The sequence below is a fragment of the Chlamydomonas reinhardtii genome, chromosome 16 (assembly GCF_000002595.2).
Source record: "Chlamydomonas reinhardtii strain CC-503 cw92 mt+ chromosome 16, whole genome shotgun sequence".
Taxonomy (NCBI): Eukaryota; Viridiplantae; Chlorophyta; class Chlorophyceae; order Chlamydomonadales; family Chlamydomonadaceae; genus Chlamydomonas; species Chlamydomonas reinhardtii.
This window is the reverse complement of record NC_057019.1, coordinates 1,893,015-1,901,291: the sequence shown is the minus strand read 5'-3', so window position 1 is coordinate 1,901,291 and position 8,277 is coordinate 1,893,015. Positions and strand designations below refer to the sequence as shown.

The 8,277-nt window shown below is 64.1% G+C and overlaps 3 protein-coding genes across 6 annotated transcripts in view; 1 reads left to right on the top strand and 2 right to left on the bottom strand.

Annotated features, from left to right (window-relative positions):
* Window positions 1–1,118, bottom strand: part of CHLRE_16g655950v5 (uncharacterized protein) — an 11,991-nt gene extending 10,873 nt beyond the window's left edge. Inside the window, exons 1-4 of one of the 4 annotated variants that reach the window (XM_043070894.1) lie at window positions 988–1,118; window positions 682–907; window positions 406–518; window positions 241–286 (exon numbers count right to left, since the gene is read on the bottom strand). In XM_043070894.1, coding sequence (XP_042915537.1) covers window positions 241–286; window positions 406–518; window positions 682–907; window positions 988–1,016 — 414 coding nt within the window. In that variant the 5' untranslated portion in view covers window positions 1,017–1,118. Of the gene's footprint in view, window positions 29–125; window positions 519–681; window positions 908–987 lie in introns of those variants that run through there. The other 3 variants (XM_043070895.1, XM_043070896.1, XM_043070897.1) reach the window with 3 other exon arrangements.
* A 110-nt stretch (window positions 1,119–1,228) lies between these two features.
* Window positions 1,229–4,004, top strand: CHLRE_16g655900v5 (uncharacterized protein). Its single transcript, XM_043070893.1, has 6 exons — window positions 1,229–1,319; window positions 1,485–1,684; window positions 1,847–1,982; window positions 2,200–2,372; window positions 2,549–2,869; window positions 3,135–4,004. Exons 2-6 carry the CDS (start codon window positions 1,508–1,510, stop codon window positions 3,465–3,467), a joined length of 1,140 nt encoding a protein of 379 aa, XP_042915535.1. The 5' UTR covers window positions 1,229–1,319; window positions 1,485–1,507; the 3' UTR covers window positions 3,468–4,004.
* A 2-nt stretch (window positions 4,005–4,006) lies between these two features.
* On the bottom strand, window positions 4,007–8,138 carry CHLRE_16g655850v5 (uncharacterized protein). The gene is made up of 8 exons (XM_043070892.1): window positions 7,787–8,138; window positions 7,373–7,535; window positions 6,976–7,096; window positions 6,809–6,843; window positions 6,423–6,572; window positions 5,983–6,228; window positions 5,739–5,843; window positions 4,007–5,507 (listed from the first exon to the last, which is right to left on the bottom strand). The coding sequence occupies exons 1-8, from the start codon at window positions 7,813–7,815 to the stop codon at window positions 4,482–4,484; spliced, it is 1,875 nt and encodes a 624-aa protein (XP_042915534.1). The 5' UTR covers window positions 7,816–8,138; the 3' UTR covers window positions 4,007–4,481.
* Window positions 8,139–8,277: the final 139 nt, after the last annotated feature.

The following is an 8,277-nucleotide window of genomic DNA, read 5'->3' as shown; positions in this document are numbered from 1 at the left end:
TAGCAGGCAGTTGGCAGAACGCCATGTTTTAGTACTCCAAAGGAGACAGTGGCCCGCCGAGTGTACGACGGAGGGGCGAGCAACGTAGCACCTTAGCAGCAGCCGGCACAGCAGACCTGGCACGCCGCCCCCCCCCCTTACACAAACCCAACGCCCGACGCCGCCCTGGCGCGAATCGCCCCTTTTCGCAACAAACTGCGATGGCCCCGAACGCCCCAACACTACAGGCGCAATGCCCACCTTGTCCACCACGTATGTGACGTCGTGGTTCCGCCGCACGAGGTACCTGTCCCACACGTCCGTCAAAATGCTCACTTGTGCCAGCTTGTCAGGTACAGCTGCTTATGGCTCATCCACAAATGAAACTTTGGCAACGTGTCACACAAGAGTTGCTCGCATCCGCACCTGGCTAAGCGGGAAAACCGGTGCATTGCCTCAGGCGTCGCAGCTTGAATAGCGTCCGCCAGAGTCGTGTGCCCCAGCATAGCCACATAGTGTAATAATGTGAACCCCGGGTCCTGTATGCAGCGCGAACACACGCAAACTTTGTTGGTGTGGGAGACATGCCCCGCATGCGCGCCTAGCAATATAGCAAACCACCTGAGGCTGCCTATGAGGCCCTAATCGGCCTTTTCATTGAAATCCTGCGCACACGGGTACCAGCAGCGCCCAACCACGTACCTCCTCTCGCGCAATGAGGAAGTCCTCTGCCTGGCAGAGACTGTGTATTTCAGCTATCTCCTGCAAATACTCCGAGCTGGATGCCTGTGGCAGCGGCCGCTCAGAGAATTCCTCAGAGAGCACCGCTGCGGACCTGCCCCCGCGAGTTTCGCCTGTCCCGTCCGAGCTGCCATGACCAAAGAACTTGAATCCCAGAGAATTCTTTAAGATATCGGCACGCCCGTTCCTGCGCCCAGCACAACAGAAGCGTCGTCAAAGTGGACTGGCCCCCGCTGCCCTTCTGCCGAGAGCCCTGAGTATACTTACTGGGGCACAACCTTGTTGTTTGTCATCATCCTTTTTGTCTACACATCATTTTCCCGGGCACTGCTGAGCTCAGCGTCGCGAAAAAGCCATAATGTTTGGTTCCTACAGGTAACGTCACGGCTCTTTGTCAGATATGAATGTAATGGCAAGTATAAGTGAATGCAGAACCGTTGTGAGGCGTCCAGGAAACTGGCTGTTCGCTAACAAAGCGTGCATTGTGCATTGGGCTTCACAACTATTGATGTATCTTTCGTTGCAAGAAACACTCAAAGCCCACGCACCACAATATCATAGAACCGCGCAAGGACAAGCCGACTGGAAGGAAAGGCCAGGTACTCGGGTGCAACCGTTGCCGCAACCACTTCCAGCGCCGCGTTCTGCCGCACCAAAGCGTAACACTTGCGCTCTGAAGCAGGAGAAACTAGTGGCGGGGAAGCGGCAGCAGGACCGAGGCGAGGGGCCTCCCGCTCACGCCTCACCTGACCTGCTTCTCGCAGTCCCTCGCGACGGTGGGGAGAGTATGTCGGACCAGGAGTCAGGGCCGGGCTTCACCGGCAGGTACGTGGCTGGGCTGCGGTACATGGAGAGCTCTCGGGTGGCGCAGCTGCTGCTGGTGGACCCGCTGGCCGGCAAGCTGGCGGGTGCCAAGGGGCTAGAGCTCGCGCAGCGAGAACTTGAGAACCTGGAGCGGGACCAGGTAAGGCGCTGTGAGGCGAGTACACACACCCGTGCGGATGCTTGAAGCAGCAGGTTTGGGCTAGGTTGGGCCCATGGCGCTGCAAGCTGCGCCTTGGAACTCTCTGCCACCGGAGCAGACGTACCGTATGTGTCCCACATCGCCAATCATACCACTCTGCAGGGACCCGGCCGGCATTTGCGTGTTCCCGCACGCACCCGGCTGATAGACGACCTATTGGAGCGGGAGCTGGGGCCCCTGGTGGCAGCGGCCCCAGCTGGCACCGGCGTGGCGGCGCAGGTGGTCGCTTTTGGTGCAGGTGGGTGGTGACCCAGATTAAGAGGATGACATTGTTTACTGTCTGCTGAGGCTGGAGTTGCTGGCAAGCGAGCGAACCGAGTAGCTGAGGATCCCTGTCTATGAGTGCTGAGTGTTCGTGTCTTTCCTGACCAGCTCAGTACCGTATGGCCCCCATCACTCACTGCATGGCTCCGCCGCCCTTACGCACGCCCTGTCGGTCTGTCCGGCAAGCACAGGCATGTGCACACGCGCCTGGCGGCTGCGCTGCCTGTCGCGTGTGTCCCTGTTGGAGCTGGACCTGCCTCACATGGCGGCGCTCAAGAGACAGCTGCTGGCGGAGGCGGGCGCCGCCACGGTCAGCGGCAGCGATAACAGCAGCTGTGACGCCGGGGCAGGAGAGGACCAGCAGGTGTGGATGCTATGGTGACAAGGTTCCATGCATTTATGGCACGTCTCTGTTTTGCAGGACTGCGCTTGGCGCGTCCATGCAAGCCACCACCCGTGGCTTGCTGCTGCCGCCCGAAGACATGCCCTGTCTTTCCTGACGTGTCCTTCCTGGCTCATGCTCTGTGCTGGCATACGCAGACCGCCGCCTTCCCACTGCACGCCGCTCGCTACGCCTGCATCGGTGCCGACCTGTCCGCCGTGGGCGCAGACGAGGCCACTCCAGGCGAAGCCGCCGTCGCCGCCGTCGCAGCGGCGCTGGCCGCCGCCCTGAAGCCGCACGGCTTTGACCCAGCCCTACCCACGGTGTGGGTGGCGGAGGCTCTGTTGTACTACATGCCGCTGCCGGCGGCGGCGCGGCTGCTGGCGGCGGCGGCGGCGCTGTCGGCGCCGGGCAGCCGGCTGGTTGCCACGGTGCTTGACCGAGAGCTGCTGGAGGCGAGCAGGAGCGGCGTGGACGAGGTGCGCATCGGCCTGGGAGGCAGCGCAGGGCGGGGGAGGGGCCGGGCACGGGTGCTGGGACTCAGCACCCGGGGGCGCGCGTCTTGCTCGTGGCACGCGAGTCCATGGACCACAGTCGCGCTGTTGCACCGCATCGCGTACGCCGCCCTGCGAGTTTCCTTACCAGCTGCTCCGTTGAACATACGGCAGTCGTCGCCACGCGTACGGCGCACCGCACCGCACTCATACCTGAGCCGCACCCTTCCCCGACTCCGGCCCCACCCAGGGCCACGTGTTCAAGGACCTGTGGTTCTTCGACGCGGATGAGATGTTGTACGGCGCCGCGGCAGCCGCCTTCCAGGCCGCTTGGGCCGTGGACTGGCCCGCCACCGCGCTGATGCCTGGGAGGACCGAGGCATCACCTGGGGCAGCGGCAGGGGCGGAGGCGGCGGGGGCGGAGGCGGGGGAAGGAGCGGGAGAAGGTGCACGAGTTGAGGACGCTGCGCGGCCGCTGCCGCCCAGTACGCGGCAGCTGGCGGCGGCGCGGCTGGGTGCGGACACGTACGTGGCGCTGTATGGCGGCGCTGAGCTGCTGTTCGTGGCCGGACTCAACTCGTGATGGGTCAGGAGTCAGGAGTCTGGTCTGTCAGAGATCTCCGCGCGGGCGAAGACATGGCGTGGTGTGATGTGGTATGACGTGGTGTGGCGTCGCAGTGGCGTAGTAGTGGCGTGTGAATTATCAACTGGGACGAAGTACGTTGTCAGGTTTGCAAGAGCCCTTACCAAGAATTAACGATGTTACTGTGCAGCAAATGTAGCACAGGGTGGCATATGCACTGCCTCACGCCTCCCCTAGAGAGCGTGCCTCAAGGTCGGTGGTACTGCCCCCCGTGCGAAGCCAACTTCCGCGCAAAACGAACAAAGAGAAATGATACAACTCCCACAAGACGCTCCAAGCGTTTACAACGCTGAGGACTGGCCGAGGACGTCCAGTCCATCAGGGGGAGAGTGTGGGCGGAACGCCCGCCAAGATGAGACACGATGAGAGGCACGGCCGATGGCGCCGAGTTAAGCCATCACCACGCCCAGTGTTCCAGCCAGATCTACTGTTACGATCCCTGTTCGAGACAGGGCTGGGCCCTAACTTATGGCTCTTACGAGTCTTCTAGTGAATACGCGGTCACCCAAGTCTCATCCGTTGGACATCTCCAACCCCTTGCCAGTCTCTACAGTGAGGTATGTCCGGGGTGGGCTAGGTACTGCTACATGCGGGCTAACCAGTAACCAGTAACCCAATGCATGCCTCGTGCCCAAAGTTCGCTTCAGCCTCGCCACGAGTCGTGACATCTACGACGCATCCTGCGCTTGAATGGAGTCCAGAGAAGATATATCATCATAATAGCTCATGCGTCAGCATGTCTCCTTCAGAAGCAATGCGAGCATGCGAATGTGAAGGCGTCCTACGATGTCTTGCGACGCTTTCTTCGTCCCCCAAACGACATCCGTACAAGCCGGAGATTTTGCATGCGAGTCTTGAATGACGTACAGCACACAGTGGCCCCGCATCCCGAGCCACGCCGACCCGGCATGTTGCAGTGGCCGCCCCGACCCTGTGACACATGTATGGACCAGCCTAGTCCTCACTGCACAGGTCAATGTAGCTAGCGCCGCTCGACCTGGCCCGCTTGCGCTGCACCGCCACCCCACCGCCCAACCCCTCGGCCTCCTCCCCCGTCACCTCCCCCCCGGGCCCCGCCGCCGCCGCCGCCACGCCACCACCGCCGCCACCGCTGCCAGCCTCCCCGTGCCCGTGTCCATTGCCGTTCTGCTCCTGCTCTTCGTACGAGTTGTGGCGCGGGTACGTGCCGTACTCATCAATGTCGGCCTCGGGCTCCGCAGCGAGTCCGGCTACAAATGCGGCGCCGTGCGCGTCGTACCGGCCATCGTAACCGTCATCGTAACCGCCGTCGTATTCTCCTCCATACTGGTCGTGGTCGTCGTACACGAAGTCTCCGCCGCCGGCCGCGTCAGCAGCGGCGGTGTCAGCGGCATGGTCGCCGGCACCGTTAGGCTCCTCGCGGGGCGCCCGGTCACGCTGGAAGGGACTCAACACGCCGGCGGTAGCGCCGCCGTCCTCACGGCCGCCACCACTGCCACCGACTGCCCCTGTGCCGGCTGCTGCTGCCACGTCACTTCCACCCACAACGCCTCTGCCGCCATCGCTGCCGCCATCGCCACCGCCCCCAGGCAGCTCGGTCCCCCGCCGTGTCCACGTGGCCGCTGCGCGCGCCGTCTTGGTCTGCCGGCCACCGCCTGCGGCGCCGTTGCTGCTCGTCCTCTTCAGGAGAAGCGGCTGGCTGGCTGCCGGCTTGCGGCCCCGCCCGCCGCCACGGCCGCCGCCGCCACGGCCGCCCGCGCCGGCCGCCCGGTCCGCTCCACCCGCGGCCTGCTGCGCCTGCCGCTCTGGCGGACCTGCCTGCCCCTGCCGCGGTTGCTTTTGCGCCGCCAGCGACGGCGGCTGTTGTGGCTGCTGCGCCTGCGGCGGCGGCGATGCCGATATCTGCTGTTGGCTTGTTGTGGGCTTGCCGCGCGCGCCCGCCACCTCCACTCGGAGCAAGTTGAGGTCGGAGCGCGCCTGAACGAGCTGGCGCTCCAGGTACTGCGCAGGGAGCGCACGTGCACGGGGCGGTTTGGGGGCGGGCTATGTGTGTTGCAAGCAGTACGGAAGGTGGGAGCAGCCGTCCATGACGGGAGTGGAGGAAACACAAGTAGGGCCAGCAATGGCTTTCGCCATTCCCAGCACGACGCACGAGCCACCTCGAAGCTGAGCCCGCACACGGACACGAACACATATACACTAGCATGTACGGAAGTGCCTCGGCCCCCTCACCTCGATCTGGTGCTGCTTCCGCTGGTTGTCCATCTGCAGCGCCACCAGCTCTGCCTGCAACCCGCCCAGCTTCAGGCGCGCGCCGCTCTCGGAGTGCTGCACGGCCTGTGCCGGGGCAAGATGCGGGAGCGCGGCTCTCGGCCCCATGACATCACAGATTCACAGCCCACTCCAGGTAGGTCACGTGAGGCGGTACACGTTGGGTCGACGCCCGTGGCGCCTGCCAGTTACCACGACCGCCTACCTTGCACCCCGCCAGCTCCTGCCGTAACCGGAGCACCTCCTCCTGTAGCTCCGGCACACAGCCGGACAGCTGAGCCGCCGCCGCTGCCGCCGACACTGCGGCAGTGCCGCCGCAGCCGGCAGAGGGCGACGGCGAGGCGGCGAGGCGTGTGGCTGCTATGCCCGCGCCAGCCGCCGCTGCCCCCGCCACCGGCCCCACAGCGCCACTGGACGCCTCCACCTTCACCCCATCACCAGCTGCCGACCTCTGTACGGACATACCACCGCCAAAACCATCTTTTTGTTTTAGACCTCGGCAGCGGCGAGTGACCACACACAATGACCATGCGGGCGCGTCCCAGCCATGGCATGACATGGGGGCCCAAGTTACTGCCGCCGCCATCGCCGCCGCATCATCCCTGTTTGTGCCGCTACCGCTCCCGCTCCCGCACCGCACCGCACCTGCGCCTTGCGGCCGGCCTGGTCCAGGAAGTCGATGTGTGCGGTGAGGCGCTGCACCTCCTGTTCCAGCTCGCGCCGCAGCCGGGCCTCCCGCACCCAGCCCCGCTCCGCGTAGGCCGCCAGGCGCAGCACGCCCAGGTGGAACTGGTACTGCGCAGACACACCAGATCACACAAGGCCACACCAGGCCGGGGGCCAGGGGCAGGGGGCGCAGGGCCGGGAGCAGAGGTGAATGATAGAGTGGATGGTGTGGTGCGGTATGAGTTGGGAGTGATGGGTTCAAGGATGTCACCGACACTCTGATCGCGGTTTTAGCGCTGAGACCGTCATTACGCAAGGCACCTAACACGCCAACATGCGGCACTACGCTAGCAAGGCGCACTCACCCCGCTAGCAGCCTCCGTGATGGCCCGGAAGAACTCTGTAGGTGGCCGTGCATGGGTTGGGCGTCGTGTGAGGGCGCATGCACGGAAGGGGCCACAGCACATAAGCAAGGCCATCCAAGCGCGGGCTGTTTCCTGCACCCTGCTTACCCGACCACCCAACCACCCACCTCCTTTTTTGTCCCAATGCAGCAGCACCTCGTCCTCGGCCTTGACAGCGCGGCTGGTGACGTACAGCATTACCGGGTGCAGCGAAGGTTTGCCATCGGCGTCCGTGCGCCGGATGAAGCCCTGCCCGTGCGGCGATGTGGCCGTGTGGCGGTGAGACAGAACGGTGCGGCAACAGGCACGGTTACTGCTGGTCGCGGCGGCTATGACAGACCGCGCGGCGGTGGTTCCCAGGCGTCATGCACTCATGCAAGGCCGCCTTGACACGAGCAATGCCCCCACCCCCACCCCCTCTTGAATACTGAGGCCTATTTCATTGGGCTCGGGCTCGGGCACATACACCCCCCCCCCCCCACACACACACACATACGACACACCCTCGTGTCGGCGCCCGCGTACCTGCACAGAGGTCGCGTTCATGGCGCGATCGTCATACTGCTTGCATGTGCAGTTGCGGCCCGCTGCCTGCCCCACCGGCCCTGCCGCCGCGCCCTTGCCCTGGAGCTGCTGCGGCTGGGTGTCCAGCCCGGGGTCGTCCCGCCACAGGTCCTTGCAGTAACCCCTGTCGAGAGGGTGACAGTTGGAGGCAAGGCGGGCATGTGCGAATCGGCGGTGGCGGCCTTGAAAGCGCCAATGGGTGATCGCGCTTTCAACAGGCCTGTCGTAGTAGACCCTCTTTCAGCCCATACGCCGATACGGTCGTGCTCGTGAGCACACGCAATAGCATAACACCTGTGTTACTGCGTAGGACGCGTGACCATGCCATAACGAGAGACGAACCCCCTGAGTTTTAGCACAACAAGGAGGACGCACCAGAACTTCACCTCGTTGGCGCAGGTCATGATACAGCGCCGCGTGTCGCCCACCACCAGTAGCTTCTTCGCATCCTCCACATAATGCTGTGAGCGTGAAAGCAGGTGACGGCCATGGGGTTGGGCAGATTTTGAGGTGGCAGGAAATGTGGTAGAACGGAGCACGTGTAAGTTGTGTGTGGCCAGGCTAATACGTGCGTACGAGCGGCGCGGCGCGGGTGGGTTCAACGTGCGGGCGTGGGGTCGGCGCGGGCGTGATGCTGTTGCTTGCGACTGCACGTGGTGCCTCCGCTGATGTCGCCCGCGTGTCCGGAGAGAACGACCCCGGGCGTCACTGCTCCGTGACAGTTGTGAAGGTGGAAAGTGGAAGGTGGAAAGTCGGTACTCAAACTGATGGCCTATGCTTGCCGCCATCCTCTGTAGGGCACGCACTCCACGCCCGACAGCAAGCTGCTGGGCGTGCCGGCCGGCGGCGCGGCCCTGCACGTGATG

Excerpts from the sequence above, each read along its gene's own strand:
- CHLRE_16g655900v5 (XM_043070893.1), top strand. The coding sequence starts at position 1,508 with ATGTCGGACCAGGAGTCAGGGCCGGGCTTCACCGGCAGGTACGTGGCT. Across the intron at positions 1,983-2,199 it reads GGTGGTCGCTTTTGGTGCAG|GCATGTGCACACGCGCCTGG; the intron begins GTGGGTGGTGAC and ends CGGCAAGCACAG. Across the intron at positions 2,373-2,548 it reads GGGCAGGAGAGGACCAGCAG|ACCGCCGCCTTCCCACTGCA; the intron begins GTGTGGATGCTA and ends TGGCATACGCAG.
- CHLRE_16g655850v5 (XM_043070892.1), bottom strand. The coding sequence starts at position 7,815 with ATGACCTGCGCCAACGAGGTGAAGTTCTG. Across the intron at positions 6,844-6,975 it reads GCATTGGGACAAAAAAGGAG|AGTTCTTCCGGGCCATCACG; the intron begins GTGGGTGGTTGG and ends GGCCACCTACAG. Across the intron at positions 6,573-6,808 it reads TCACGGAGGCTGCTAGCGGG|TACCAGTTCCACCTGGGCGT; the intron begins GTGAGTGCGCCT and ends GTGTCTGCGCAG.